The sequence below is a fragment of the Meriones unguiculatus genome, chromosome 4 (genome assembly GCF_030254825.1).
Source record: "Meriones unguiculatus strain TT.TT164.6M chromosome 4, Bangor_MerUng_6.1, whole genome shotgun sequence".
Lineage (NCBI taxonomy): Eukaryota > Metazoa > Chordata > Mammalia > Rodentia > Muridae > Meriones > Meriones unguiculatus.
The window spans coordinates 132275606-132290565 of NC_083352.1; the positions used below are offsets into that span (position 1 = coordinate 132275606).

The window sequence follows — 14960 nt, forward strand, 5'->3', positions numbered from 1 at the left end:
AACACCATCTGCCCATTGGCTTTGCTTGTGATCTTTCTGATTAGCCCCTGCTGGCAGAAGTGAGAACCCCAGAAGAAAGGGTGAAGTCCAGAGAAGAAGCCTGCTTTAGAAGGAGCACTGGCATTACACCCAGCAGTCAGTCCTGCTCCACCTTCCTAAGAGGTCATGACCAACATTTTACTTTTTACAGTTACCATCCAGACTATCTTCAGAATCATAGTTCTGCACAGTTGAACATGGATCTGACTGAGTTGGTGACTATTTAAATGATACAAAATAGTAGCTGTTATCCTTCAAGGTATTCTAACAGTAACCAGAGGCTAAACAAATCACATGGGTTGAGAGTCCTTGTGTTAGTTACTTTTCTGGCCACAGTAACAGGATACCTGGCAGAAGAAAGTTCAGGGAGATGGGGTTTACTTTGGTTCACAGTTTGAGGGGACACAGTCCATCATGAGGAATGGAGTGGTTCTGTCTCTGTTAGTGGGAGCTCAGTGTCTACTTGCTTATTCCTTGGCAGATGGGGAAGCAGAGAGAATGGGACTGGAAGCAGGGTAGGCTATCACCCTTTACGGCCTTCTGTCAGTAACCCAGCTTGGCTCCTGTTGCAAAGATTCCATAACTTCCCAGGACAGCACCAGTTGGGGATTAAGCATTCCAACAGTGTGTAAGGGATGTTCATATTCAAACCACAACAATCCCTTTCCTGAGGTACATAGGGCCAGTAATGTTTCAGACTTCAGAGTTGAGTTTTTGTCTTTGTTTTTGTTTGTTTGTTTTTTTATGGGAATATTTGCATAGACTACTGGTTTTGAAACCCTAATCCAAAAATTCAAAACATGCAACTGAGCTCATGACACATAACTTCAAATTTCAGAGCATTTCTGATTTTAGATTTTTGGACTACGGCTGCTCAGTTCTCCACCTATACTTAAAAAAAAAAAAAGTGCTTGGGTTGCAATGTAAAGCTACTTGACAAAGATAATAGGTTATCTTATACAGTCTCTCAGCTGACTCTCATTCTAGTATTCTGGTTATTTAACAGTGATGAAAGTGTCAGAGTGAGCGAGGAACTAGTGCTTGGTAGCAATACCAAGGGGGTTTTGTGGGAAAGCTGAGTTGTCAAATTTAAACATATAAAAATTTCTTGTCTGTGTAGTCCCTGTTTTAAGATTACCCGTGTTAGTTCTATCAAGCAGGGACTAGATCATTCTCAGGTGGGGCCTGAGAATTAGAAGCGAAACGACTGTCCGAGGAAGGGGGAGATGTGGCCTAAACTACACCACTTCTTTCCCGGGATACGGACAGATGGCATCATGGGCCTTCAATGTGCAAAAAGGTGACAGTGAATTGACACTTCTTTTGCTCATGCACTAATACACTTCTTTGGTGGGATTGTTACAGAAAGGGTTAGAGCCTGAGTGAATGCTAGTTCAGGGTGAGCACTATGGGGCACTGTGGCCTTCATCAAGCCTTTGACTGAAATGGGCACAGAATTCCTAGCTGTCTGGAGTCTCTCAGAAGCTGAACCCGAGACAAGGGTTTGTGTGTGATTGGCCAGCATGGGAGATGATCCCAGATAGTTCCTAAAAGGGAAGGGGAACAGCCCATAGGAGGCTTTGGAACAAACGGGCTTGGCCTAGCTGAGGATTCCAAGTTACTATGCTGAACTTTCTTTGGAAGTATCCTAGTAGCTGCATGGAGAGGGTAGACTTGGGCATTCATTGCTTAGCCTTCCCCACCAACCTAGAAAAGCACTGTAGTGGGATAAGAAAGCCTGAAGCCAGATGTCTTGAGTGCTGACCACTGGACATCAAACCGGCAGCAAATGTGTCAAGGCAGGGCACAGCAATGTATACCACACCTTGTCATATGGGAGGAAAGAGCAGCGAGCAGGTACTGTGAACAGAACACGTGCGTATAAGTTACTTGCCGGCAAGCAGAGACCTACTGGCCAGTCTCAGCTCTTCCAGTGACATACCCCACACTCCTGCCCTTCAGCAGAGAAGTTTCTCTCAGCACAGTGTGTAGCTGAGGGAAGCAGAAGGCTCTTTGCACAGGTTACCTGACTCAGAAAGTGCAAGTGGCCACTTTTTAAATGTGTGGCCTTGAGGGAGGAGGGCCTCCCCCTGGTTCCCTTCTGTTATTAGGCAGCCTCCAGCTTCACAGTGGAGCTGCTGAGAGGACTTGGTGAGGTCTCACGCCAAGTACCCAGTGTGCATCTGATACCTCAAAGGATGCTAAAGTCACTGCTTCCCTCGTTGGAACAAGTGGTGATGTCCCAAAAAGAGACTCTAGGTCTAATGATTCAGATCAGGGTTTTTGTTTTGCTTGTTTAGTTTAAATTGTGGTTAAATTAAGAACCCTGGGGTTGGGGATTTAGCTCAGTGGTAGAGCGCTTGCCTAGGAAGCGCAAGGCCCTGGGTTCGGTCCTCAGCTCTGGAAAAAAAAAAAGACAAAATAACAAGAACCCTTTGTTTTCCTGATTACCACCTTGCCTTGCTCAGATACTGATACCATTAGCAATTCTCCTTGGTATAAAGATTAAGGATCAGAGGGTTTCTAGTTTTTCTGGAATTCAGTTCTTCTAGAGTTTCATCACAGCCTCATTCTATTCCTGTCTAACAGCTTAGAAAGCACAGAGAGTTGGGTATTTTGAGTGGTCACATATCCATCACAGCAGGGGAAGTACAAGAGGAAAAGAGTCCCTACTCTACTCTGGATGAGAAAACATGTCACAGGCAAGGGGCCAAGCCTCATGCTGAGTGTGAGATGAAGGGTGGGTTCAACCCATTATTAGGGCAGGTTTTGTTCTGGTGATTGGAGAAGTCCAGTTCACATTGCTGTGCCTACTCTATCCTGTCTACTTGGGGACCCGAAGGGACCGTTCCGTGTACTTCTGGACCTTCTCAGAAGCTCCTCCTGCGTCTGCTCTAGCATTTCTCAGCATGGACTCTAAAGAAGCGTTCCATTTGCCCAGCTTTCCCATTACCTCCCCTGCTGCAGCCTCACCCCTTCATGTGTTCTTTGTTGCTGCTGCCAAGACACTGAGCAGGTTAGATCTTTCTCCTGGACAGGAACACTCTTCTGAAGATCTCACTTTGGGGAGAGCACTGGAACTGACCCAGACTCCAGCACAGCTCTTCCAGGTAGCACATATTCCAAGCATTAAGCAGAAAATCCTTCCTTTGGGTACCAGCATAAAGATGATGTGTTTTCCTTACCCCAGCAGATCAAAGATACCTAACTAGTGATGACATCATTGCCAGGTGTGAGACATTCTCCCCGGCAACACTGCTGGGATGTCTTGGAACATTTCCTGTAGGCACATCAGCCACACACACTTCAGCTTATAAACAAAGATGCTCTATCATTTTTAAGAAAGGTCTTACTGGCCTAGCCAAAAAGGTACCAATATACAGGTGGCAAGCACTGGCATAGTGATTCACTGACATTTTTTGTTTTCAATTATGTGTATGCATGTGTATCTATGTATGGGTATACACGCGTGAGTGCAGCTACCCCAGGAAGCCAGCAGAGGGCATCAGATCCTTTTGAGCTGGAGCTACAGGTAGTTGTGAACCACCCAAGATGAGTTCCGGGAATTGAACTTGAGTCCATGGAAGGAGTGACACATGCTCTTGGTCACTCTCTCCAGCCTCTCACTTTCAGTTTTGCTCACTTTGGTGAGTTTCAGTGAAGGCCATTATGAAAACATCTGAGTTTCGCTCAAGTAGGGCCTCACATAAGGAATCTCTAGGGCTGATTTCAGTGCCTTCCAGTAAAAACCAAGGCAGGGAAGAAGAGGAAGTAAGCCTGCCCTTTGCTCAGATGCTGAGCTTGTGATGCTGGGCTGGAGGTCAGCTCTGCAGACCACTAAAAGCCTGTGCACTACCCACTTTGCTGACACAGCTAATTGGAATTATTCTTTCTGTGAGTAGTGTAGTGGGAAAGCAAACTCTAATTCTTCTGGTCAATCAGCATGGCACCTTGGGGCCCCTGAGCCACACTCTTCAGTTTTGGCAAAAACTCCTCTTTGCTCTGGTGTTTCTCACCCAAGAGGCGGAATTGTCTGAGCAAAGCAAACAGTCTAGCACAGGCATGCCTTGCTCTGTAATGCAACCCTCACTTTCAACTTCTGAGCAGGGAGTTGGGAATGGCAGAGTTGGTGGCTCCTTGGGTGGAATGTCACCGAGTCAGTGACTCATCCTTAGGGCTTCTCAGCTCCAGGGTGGTGAGACTTCTTGAGGCTGCTATAACACAACTTACTCAGTTTTGATATTCTAAAGGAAGAGTGAGACCTGGTGGTGTAGGCCTATAATTCCTAGCTACTTGGAAAGCAGGGACAAGAGGATCATAAGTCAAGGCCAGCCTGGGCTGCAGAGTAAATTCAAGGCTGACCTGGGCAACTTAGCAAGACCCTGTCTCAAAACAAAAAGAAAAAGGAGAGCTAAGGGTACACTGATGCGTGTTTACTCTGCACCAGGTCCTAGGTGCAACCTTCAGTGCCAAGGGGAGGGTATAAAACTAGTTAGCACTTAAATTCCTTTCCAATAGTAAGAGAGGCATGCTTTTCATATTCTAGAAGTGTCCACCCTTCTCCCATCACTCTACTAATTCTTCACACTAAGACACTTGCTCCTTTCAGGTGACTGAGTCACAAGCACTAGATTAGGAGTCAGAAGATACAAGGATTTAATCTCAGTTTGGCACTAGCATCTCTCTGGCCACATGACTCATAATGGCTTTCTAAAAAGCAAATAATTTAAGGTCTTAAGTCACATTGTAAATTGAAAACAAATGACATTAGACAGCAGTGCTTGAGCCTGACTTAGACACTCATTATAAACAATACCTAACCTACAGCACTTGAGAGGCAGAAGCAGCGGTACAAGTTTGAGGCCAGCCTAATTTATGTACTGAGTTCTAGCCTGGCCTACCTAATGAGCTCCAGCTTGTAGGTAGTGAGTTGTAGCCTGGTCTACATGGCAAATTCCAGGCCAATAGAGATTCCCCCTAAAAAGCCAAAACAAAATAGGAACCCTTTCATATATAAAACAAACCAAATAGCCAGGTGTGGTAGTGCATGCCTGTAATCCCAGCACTCTTGGAGGCAGAGGCAGGCGGATCTCTGTGAGTTCAAGGCCAGCCTGGTCTACAAATCAAATCCAAAACATCCAACGCTACACACAGAAACCCTGTCTCAAAAACAAAACTAAACTAAACCAAACTGAAAATAAAACATACATTAAAAACAAAACTCAACAACTTCAATCAAAAACAAAAAGAAAATGATAAACACCAAAACCAAAAACCTTTTACAAAATCTGAACTAAAGTAGCAATGTTTAACACAAAGCAACTTCCCCTTCCAAAGACGAGCGTTCTCACTATGTTGTCCAGGTTGGCATCAGACTCAAGTAATCCTCCTGCTTCAACCTCTTGACTAGCTGGGGCTATAGGCATGCACCCCTGCACCAGGATCTCTTTTTGTTTGTTTGTTTGTTTTGCTTTTTTATGTATATGAGTGCTCCTCTGCATGTACACCTGCATGCCAGAAGAGGGCAACAGATCTCAGTATAGACAGCTATGAGCCACCATGTGGTGGCTGGGAATTGAACTCAGGACCTCTGGTAGAGGAGACAGTGCTCTCAATCACTGAGCCATCCCTCCAGCCCCCAAGATCTCTTTTTAATGAGTTTATTTTGTGATGTTCAGCCATATTTCAGTACCACTTCTTCTGTAAAACAAGCAAGCAACAACAAAGATTTGAAAAAGAAAAAACCCTTGAGTACATAAATTAACATGATCTTCGACAAATGTGGGAACTGAGTTTGAGGATGCCTCTTCAAAGAATTAAAATGCTCTTTGAAAAGAGAATGTTTTGCTTTATATCAATTAAAGAAAAAGTAATATTGTCTCATTTTTCTCTACTAATTGTTAGGAATGTGGAGAGTTGGATGTCTTGCCACTATTAGTCATCTGTGGTACACAGTTTGTATGAAACAGAAACTGAGGGCTATTAACATTTTCAGAGTCAGAGAAATTTTGCTTTTCTCCAAGCAAAACTTGAAGACAAGAACAATCCCCAAGGCTGATATCAAGTCTAAAAGGAAGAAAATCATTCTACTAAAATTAAAACACTCAATATTCTGTAAGCTTGGAAAAATGGAGATTTTTTTTTTTTAACAAGGACATTTGTACTCTCAGTGGTTGTCAGAGACCACAGCAAGAATGCCAACAAGGACTGACTGTTGGGGTACAAGCATTGTTCCCCCCATCCATACTTCTTATTATGGGGTACCAGTTATGAGTTTAATTCACTCTCCCAGAAAAAAGTGGATGATAGGGTTTATAAAGCTGAGACATGTGTCCTGTTCTAGTTAAAATACTGGCTTATTCTTCCTTTGACTGGTTGGAGAGGTGAAGGTGAGTGTCAGCTGTCCAGAGGGAAGTCCACTGGTGGGCTTGGAATGAAGGGAGAGAGAGCCACATGGAAATTGGCCTATGTCACCCACATTAACTTCATTGTTCAACAGACTTGGCAAGCTGACGCCAGGCAACTATATATATTCAAGAACCTCTAAATGGCAGGGCTTTGGGATGGAAGCACTCCACAGGACAGTCTCAATAAAAGGAAACTTCCCCATCTCAGTACAGGACATCAGCGTCAGTGACATTTTGAGGCTGACTTGCTGCATAAAATTTACACTTGACTAAAAAGCTCCAGAGAATGGAGAATGGAGTCAGTGCCTGAACAGATGCGCCCCAACTCCTTTTCTCTGTGTAACTTCACAAGGCAACATCAGCACCATTTACATCCACCGGCTGGATCTGTGTGCACACACTCATGAAATGCTGCCTCCTTCTTGCCTGACTTCAGAATGGATGTGCTGTAAATCTGGGATTGAATTAGGATTCCTGTCTCCTAAATTGGGCCCTCCAGAAGCTATGAGAAAGAAAGACAGGATGAAATTCTTTTAAAGTGGAGAAAGCCAAATGGCATTCTTGAAAAGCCTTCCCACCACTCACAGACACCTGTTCAGAACAAATCTGAGGCCTGGGATTCTGCAGCTAGCACTCGCAGGGGAGATGGCAGTGTTCCTAGCAGGAAGTGAGATGTGGGGATGCACACACACAGAACAGGGAGCAGAAGACCTGGGAGACACGCCATTCCCCCACAGCTCTCACCCACCCTCTGCCCTCTTTCAGAACTCGAAAGCAATGAACAATATAAGCATAAATATACCAATATCCGGTTACAAGTCTCGAAAGCGGCACTGTACTAACAAGTTCACCCAGCCCCTTCACACAGGGACATGCAAAACACAGACTGGATTAAATCAACGTCCTCACAAGAGTCCTCATTTAGGCACTTCTGCATAGACTTGGGTCTATGCAGACTTTATAACTAGGATCACTTCTTCCCCTTGGTGCAGACTTTCAGGCTGACCTCTGCCATACTAGCCTTCCCCTTACTTTCAAAAGTGTGGCGCCTTTCAATATCCTTTCAAAACACTATGTTTTTCATTGATGAAGCAACAGGAAAAACGGCCTCCCTTCAGGAAAATGCTACAAAGCAACACAAAACACCCCAAATCAGGTTGGGTATGGCAGCACACCTCTAGCAGTCCTCGCTATCCTCAAACTGAGGGGCAGCGCTGGAATAGACTGGGCAGCCAGGTGAAACCACACAGCTAGTCTTCTGATTTAGGCCAATACACAAAACCAAACAACCACACAAACAGCAAAACCAATACAAAAGCATGCCGATATTGTCTGTTTGTTTAAGTAGGTCTTAGCCACAGCGAAAGGCCAGCAAACTGTCACAACTTTCCTAATGACAAACACAAGGCGTAGGCTGGCACTACAGGGGCTTGGGAGCTGAGACAGGAGGATTGAGGGGTTGAGGCTAGTCTGGGTCACCAGGTGTACAGCGTCATATCAGTTCAGGCTCTGAACCTACCAGCCACTAGCTGGTGTGGATTGGCATACCACCTGGCCTGCTCCCCTCTCAAGAGATGGAAGGGGACTGGACGGGAGTGCCTGAGTGGCTTGCTCCACCTGCTCAGCTCCAAATGGGAGGCTCTACAGATGTGGGATTCCTTCTTATTAAGGACTTCAATTTTAAAGTTTTTGGATGTTTCTTGGAGAGGATGAGCTTTTGAACTGTAAACATGCTCTCTCTCTCCCCCTCCCCCACCAGTATCTGAACTGACAGGCAACTTTCCCAAAACTTTTTGGTTTTTGATTTTTTTTTTTTTTTTTTTTTTTTGGAGACAGGGTTTCTCTGTGTAGCCTTGGCTGTCCTGGCTTTGCTCTGTAGACCAGGCTGGACTCGAACTCACAGAGGTCCTCCTGCTCTAAGACATTCTTGTATTGGTCTTTCATCAGGAGGGAAGCCCTGGGAGGAAGCATCTCATTCAAGTAGGGGTCCCTGTAAATAGGAAGTTGGAGGTGGCCTTAGGAGAAGGAAGACTCCAGGGCCGCAGGGGAAAGAGGCAACTTGTGTCGATATTCTGCAGAAGCCTCCGGAAGCACTTTCAATTCCTAGGCACATCACAAAGACACTTTCCTTTCAGCCACTCTCTCTGGATACCCCGGCTCCTCTAACCACGCCCAAACAACCCTGGGCTAGGTCAGAGCACCACAAGAAAACAAACACAGCTCTGAATCTTTTGTGATCAAATCAAAGAGCTGCTCAAATACAGAGAGAGAGAGACACAGACACACACACACACACACACACAGAGTGAGAGATAGGCTCTACCATACACTGTTTACTACTTTCAACAAACACCCAATCAGAAAGAAGAGCTCTGGGTTCAGCTAAACCATGGAAATGTTTGCAAACCCTTGGCTGTTGCTGCCCACTGAATGAGGTCTCTGAAATTAACCTTTTAAGCATCAACCTCTGAAATGAAAACAAAACGTCTTCCTCATCAACAACAACAAACACCCTTGGATACTCTCGCCCTGGAAAAAAAGACTGCTTGCCAAATTCAAATTTGCCTTGGCAAGTTGCTTACCAAAGTAGCAATTCAGCCTTGTTCTGTGAGGTCACAAAGAAAGCATTTCCCCTTGACTGTGGAGAGAATGCCTTTCATGTGATCTCCAAATTCTGTAGCTTATTTTAAAGGTACACCAACTGAACTTGTCTTTCCCGTGTCTTGTTTAAACCCAAACTGTGCCTGATACAGCCTCTGTGGGGTGAAAGCCAGCAGGGAGGCAGCTTGAGCGGAACAGGGTCCCAGGGCCCCGAGTGTGGGTCTGTGTTCTGGTTCCAGGGCTGGGGCTTGAACACAGGTGTGCTCTTCCCACCCCAGGCTAAAAAGCAAAACAACCCACAGCCTCTCAAAAGACAGCAAAAATATTGTCAACAGCACGCAGCTCACAGAGGGACACACACTGAAAACGCTCAGCAGATGTGCCGCACACACATAGAGCGAGAGCAGGCAGCGACGGGGACCCTCCGAAGTGGTTCCAACCCCATCCCTGGGTAGAATCCTGCTGCAGTTCTGAAACATTTGAAGCTTGATGTGCAGCATCTGCTTTAATGGGGAAAGTTTTCCATTTACATCAGGTGGGGCAGTGTGTCCTCTGGAACTCCAGAGTAAACTTCATCCAAAACAACTAACAGGACGCACCAACTGACAGGGGTTATAACAGATGCCGGGAGAAGGGCACTTACCAATTTGGTCTTCTGGGATCAGCGACTCGATAGGAGGGTCCAGTTCAGAGCTCTGAGACAAATAGTTCTTGACCTGAGTCATAAACTGCCGGATGGTCTGCAGCATGTCGGTGCTGGATACATGGCATTCCTTGTTCTCCTTCAGGAAGCTCACGTAGTCCTGCACCAGGCACCCGAAGTAGGTGCATTTGTTCTGGGACAGCTCCGCGATCCTGCGGACCATCCGCTTCTCAGGGGTCATGAAAGAGCTGAACACCCCGCTCATCTTTCGCAACTGGGACTTGACAAGCTTGGGCAGCACAAAAGAGCTGTTCCTCTTCTTTTTGGACTTAATGGGAGGTGCCATGGTCTCCTGGTCACTCTCCCCTTCGTAGTCCTCCAGGCTGCTGGTGGTGTCGGCCTCATAGCCATACAGGGGCATGCTCCGGTCGAAGTCCAGCGAGTCGGAGGAGGAAGTGGAAAGGCTCATGTCGCTCAGCCTCTGCCTGGCTCCATGGCACGGGGGCGGCTGTGATTCAGAACCGGGCGGCGGCGCGCTTGTGCAATCCCTGGGGGCGTCCCTAGGCGGGGCTCCACCTGCGTGCCCAGCTGTGCCCGGCTCCAGCTCCGGCTCCGGCTCCGGGCTCGGGCTGGGCCGGCAGGCCGTCAAGGTCTTGGCGCTGCCTTCCGCTTCCAGAAAAGAAGCCTGCTTCTTCAGCCGGGGCGGAGGGATGGGAGTTGGTTTTGTTCCAAGCAGAGCTACGTTCCCATGTTTGCTATGGTTGACTGTTTCTGGCATGCTCATCTGGGGTTCAGTCCTGGATAGCCCAGGGCTTGTGTGCAGACTATTAATAGCGGGTGGGGGGGGCCTGGGTGGGGGAGACCGCGGCCTCTCGGTGCCATTCGCGTTGGGAGTCCTTGTGCTCAGCCGCTTTGGGCCTGTGCTGAGGTCCTGGCTGTGCACTTTCAAGAAAAGAGGATTAATAAAACACAAGGCTCCGTTGGTCTGGCTGCACTCCAGCTCCGAAGGCGTCCTGGTTTTTATAGAATGCACTCCATTTATAAGGCAGAGCTGACGCGAGGAGGCAGGGCAGATGCCGGCTGAGGAGGGAGGCCTGTAGGGAGGTGGGGAGTTTGGGGGTTTGTTGTCTGCCGAGGAGCTCCAAAAATCTGAAAGTCATTATCAGTGAAGACAAGAATGTAAATACAGTGCGCATGGGCCATTCCTACACACGCTCTCTCTCTCTCTCACACACATTGTAGTAACAGAGGCTTAACTTGGGGTCTGCTTTTTTCCTTTGATCCTCTGCCCCTCCCCCCTTTGACTCTGCTCCCCTACTGGAAAGGGCAGAAAGGCAGCCAGGGCCAGCTATGGGCCCACAGCAAGACCCCAGGGGCCTCTCATGTTCAAAGCCTTTGAGAAAGGTTGGCTGAAGCCACAGCTCCAGCCCAGCCCTCCACACAGGTGAGAAGGACAGGGAAACTGGACTGGGTCCAGGATGAGCTAGTAAACGGCACAGAGCTACTGAGCTTGCTTTTCAAAAGCCCAGTCAGCCCAGAGAGCAACACCACCCTCTCCAATCAACTTCTCCCGGGTACCCTCCAAGGAGGTGGCTGCCAGCCAAGGAATCCATCTGGCCTCCAAGTTCCCCTTTATGAGGTAGGAGCAGCAGCTGGGCCTGGGGGCTGTTACACAATCTACTTGAGGTTTTACACATTCAGCATTAAAATCCAACAAAGAAGAAAACTGCATTCAAGGGTCCCATGCCTACAGGGGGTGGGATAGGGACACGTGTGCGCGCGCGTGTGTGTGTGTGTGTGTGTGTGTGTGTGTGTATGAGTTATTTAGGTTCTAGATATCTTGGTGTAAGGCTTTAAAAATCCCAAACTTCCATTCAAATGCTGTATTCTGACTGTCAACTTATCCAAAGACCAAAGTTCTAAAATCTTAAAAGATTGCCCTTTTCCATCTAGGAGGAAAATATTTAACTAAAGTTAAGCCCATGCTGACTCTGCCAGAGCACAGGGAAAAAGTCAAACCAGGTGAACTGTGTGAACTGGTCCACTGTCAGCCACATTCTGGCATAATTTGTGTGTGTGTGTGTGTGTGTGTGTGTGTGTGTGTCTGTGAACTGGCAAGGAGGCCGACTTTGGAAATAAGTCCCAGCTGCCAGAGTAAGGTCCTTCGATGGAAGGAGGGACATGCCCACAGCAGCAGGGAGCTGAGTAAGAGGGGAAGAGAGACAGGTGTCACAGAGATGCCTTTATCCTTACCCTCCTCACGGCACCAGAGTGCCACAGGTGCCCATGTGCCACTTACGATAAAAGTCATGCATGTGAACTCGGGAGTAACACATGGGACCTCTCTCTCTGTGAGTACTGCCTTCCTCCAGCAAGATGCCACAGAAAGAAAAGACCCAGGCGGGCCACAGGTGCACATGCTGGGGAGCCTTCATAGTTTGATGGGACAAGCTAGGAGAATAAAGGGTTACTCAGGAACACTTAGCTCCAGTATTTAAGGGTTGGGTGAACATTCAGGTAAAGAATCCCAGAAAGTGTGATCCAGAGACCTCAAGGTTCTAAGAGCTAAGTGGGTCCCTTGTAATTACAAGTGTGCTTAACGCAGCGATGGAGCCATGGGCCACGCCACAGGGATTCTGCTTATGGGTTTATTTTAAGATAGATCCAGTCATGAGCTTCCACTTACTTAGTCCCAGCTGGGCTAGTTCTTCAAGCTGAGACTCCGTCTTGGCTGTTGAAATGGCATAAGGCAACTTCAAGGTGAATGGCAGGACATCCCTGACATAAACAAAAAAGAAAGAGAATGTAATTACATGGCTGCTGACTCTTGCATTTATTTGCATTCTACAAATGTCGCATCTTAAATTGTCTAAGACATCTCAAGTTGACACCATACCACAGCCAACCAGAACTTTTCTTCTTTGGCGACTCTCATCTGAATTATCACACTGGGGACAGGCTAAGACACAGGCTGCCTGATTGAATCTGTGCCAGGCAGGGATCAGGCTGCCCTGCTGGATAGCATTAGGTATGTAGCGTTCAGTGTCAGAATGTCTGATTATGCTGGTAGATCCAGCATGCCTCCAATGAATGGCATCCCACTTGGCTAGAGGCTATCCTAATGCTACCTCTCCAGACAGCAATGCTCAATCTTCAATCCCCACTATCTTACAGGCAGTGGGCTCTCAGCAAGTCCCTGCTGGCCACCTTGAATATATATTCCAACTGGAGATCGCTCAAGTGACCTCTGTGTGCTGGAGATGAAAGTCTCTGCTGTGTTTTGCGGCTGATGTGCTCTAACTTGGATGTACGCAGGCTCCCTGGGGAACGTCATTATATTATAAGCTCCGTACTTAGATTCAGGAGGTCTGGATGGGGCTCCCAGGCCATGAATGGCATTTGCCACTGGACCGGTCTTTTGAAGGCAAGTTTCAGGTGCCTTATGCCAATAATCATTGAAGAGAATGGCACCATGTGCCGATGTACCATATGCAGAGGGGCACCAGGGAGCAACAAGCCTAATAGGAAAGCGCCAAGCTGACATCAGGGTCTTGCCACGGTCAGGGCATACAGTCTTCAGGAGCAAGTGCACGGACCATGGTGTGTTTCTCAGGAAGGGTGGAGGCAGACGGAATAAACAGCAGTTCATTTTCATATGCAAGGCTAAGAAACAAGCTTTAAGAACTCATAAAGTTAGCACAGGGCTCAGTATAAGACCCTGCACAGGAGAAAGTCCTATTCAGTGACAATGGTGACAACAAAAGGTGTTGTGGTTGTTATTGTTATTGTTATTTAGTGGTTTTGGCTTTAGGGAAAAAAATCATTCACTCCTTTACTTCACAAATGTTTATTATCAGCCTTGAGAAACAAACATTGTTCTGGATCAGGAACAAAACATGAGCTGCTGCCAGAATGGAGCACCGTGCCAGTGAACACCAACACAATATAAACAAGTAAGCTATGTAGAGAATTTACGAGAAGGGTCACAAACCATGGGAAAACATTATGTGTGAAGGGGAAATTGTTGTGGATATAAACATGTTTTCATTTTGGTCCCAGGTGTGAGATATGGGACTGATTCAGATGGTTCACAGCAGCTGACTATTTGCTTTATACAGGCTCTGAGAGAGCTCTTTGCCAGCTGCAGATAGTTTAAATCTGAGGACTCTGGAGAGAGAATGAGTGCTAAATCTCAGAGAGTGTGGGGGCTCTGAGAAAGAACAAGGGTGCTCCTGCTTCCCCCATTGCTGCTCATCATTGCTGTTGTGAGACATGAAGTTGGAATCTCCTGAAACAAGGACTGGACTGGCTCCAAGGAACCTGATGACCCTGACCAGCAGGAAGCAGCTAAGAGAACTGTGCCACCTCTCCTAAAGGGTTACTTTCTCTCTTTTATCTGGTCTTGGAGTGCTGGAAGGGATTGGGGTGGAGTAGGAAGAAGAAGATATAAGAAATGTAAAAAAAAAGAGTTTTTAAAAACTAATGCCAACAGAAAATGAAGACTATTTGAAGCCAGGTGTTGTGCGGCACATCTGTCAGCAATATCTGTGATAGGGAGGCTTAAGCAGGATCAGGCGTTCCAGGCTACCCAGCAAATTCCTACCTCAAAATAAAGCAAATAAGAACAAAAATATAAGCGGACCCACCTCCAAACACACATGGTCCGGGGGCTCAGGAAATGGCTGAGCAGTTACTTGCCCCACAAGCCTGAGGACTAAAGTTTAGAACCTCAGAATCTATGTAAATGCCAGATGGGTAAGTGACCCCTGTAATGCCAGCCTCATAAGGTAGAGGCAAGGGATGCCCAGAGCATGCTGGCTAGTGAGAATAACCATGGGTGAGCATTGACTTTGAGAGACACTGCCTCAATGAATAAGGTGGACATGCCACAGAGGACGATTCCTGGCATGCATGTACTCGCCGCCCACGTGTACCCACACACATGCAAAATGCACACATACTATACACATGAAAGAAGAAAAAGATGTGTCCAGTGAATAAATCACACAGGGAAGACAGTTCCAAGGAGTGAGAGCAGCAGGTGAAAAGGCCCAGGGTGGGGAGGGTCATTGTGGCAGGCATGGAGTTAGTGAGCGCTAGAAATGGAAGCTTCTGCCTGTATTTTGTCATCAAAAAATGTCTTGAAAGTTTCTGTTGAAGAAAATCTTATACCAAATTATCCTATTGTTTATGGTAGGATAAGACAACATTCTGGAATGAGCTAGATCAAATCTGGATGACTGGAGAACCGTGGAACCCCTTAAAGCTGT

The 14960-nt window shown here is 46.9% G+C and overlaps 1 protein-coding gene across 10 annotated transcripts in view; it reads right to left on the reverse strand.

Moving 5' to 3' along the window:
* Rin2 (Ras and Rab interactor 2) overlaps positions 1 to 14960 on the reverse strand; it is a 201293-nt gene that overhangs the window by 16265 nt on the left and 170068 nt on the right. For all 10 annotated transcript variants that reach the window (XM_060383140.1, XM_060383134.1, XM_060383143.1 and 7 more), the window contains 2 exons: positions 12377 to 12468; positions 9691 to 10839 (listed from right to left, as the gene is read on the reverse strand). In XM_060383140.1, coding sequence (XP_060239123.1) covers positions 9691 to 10839; positions 12377 to 12468 — 1241 coding nt within the window. The remainder of the gene's footprint in view (positions 1 to 9690; positions 10840 to 12376; positions 12469 to 14960) is intronic.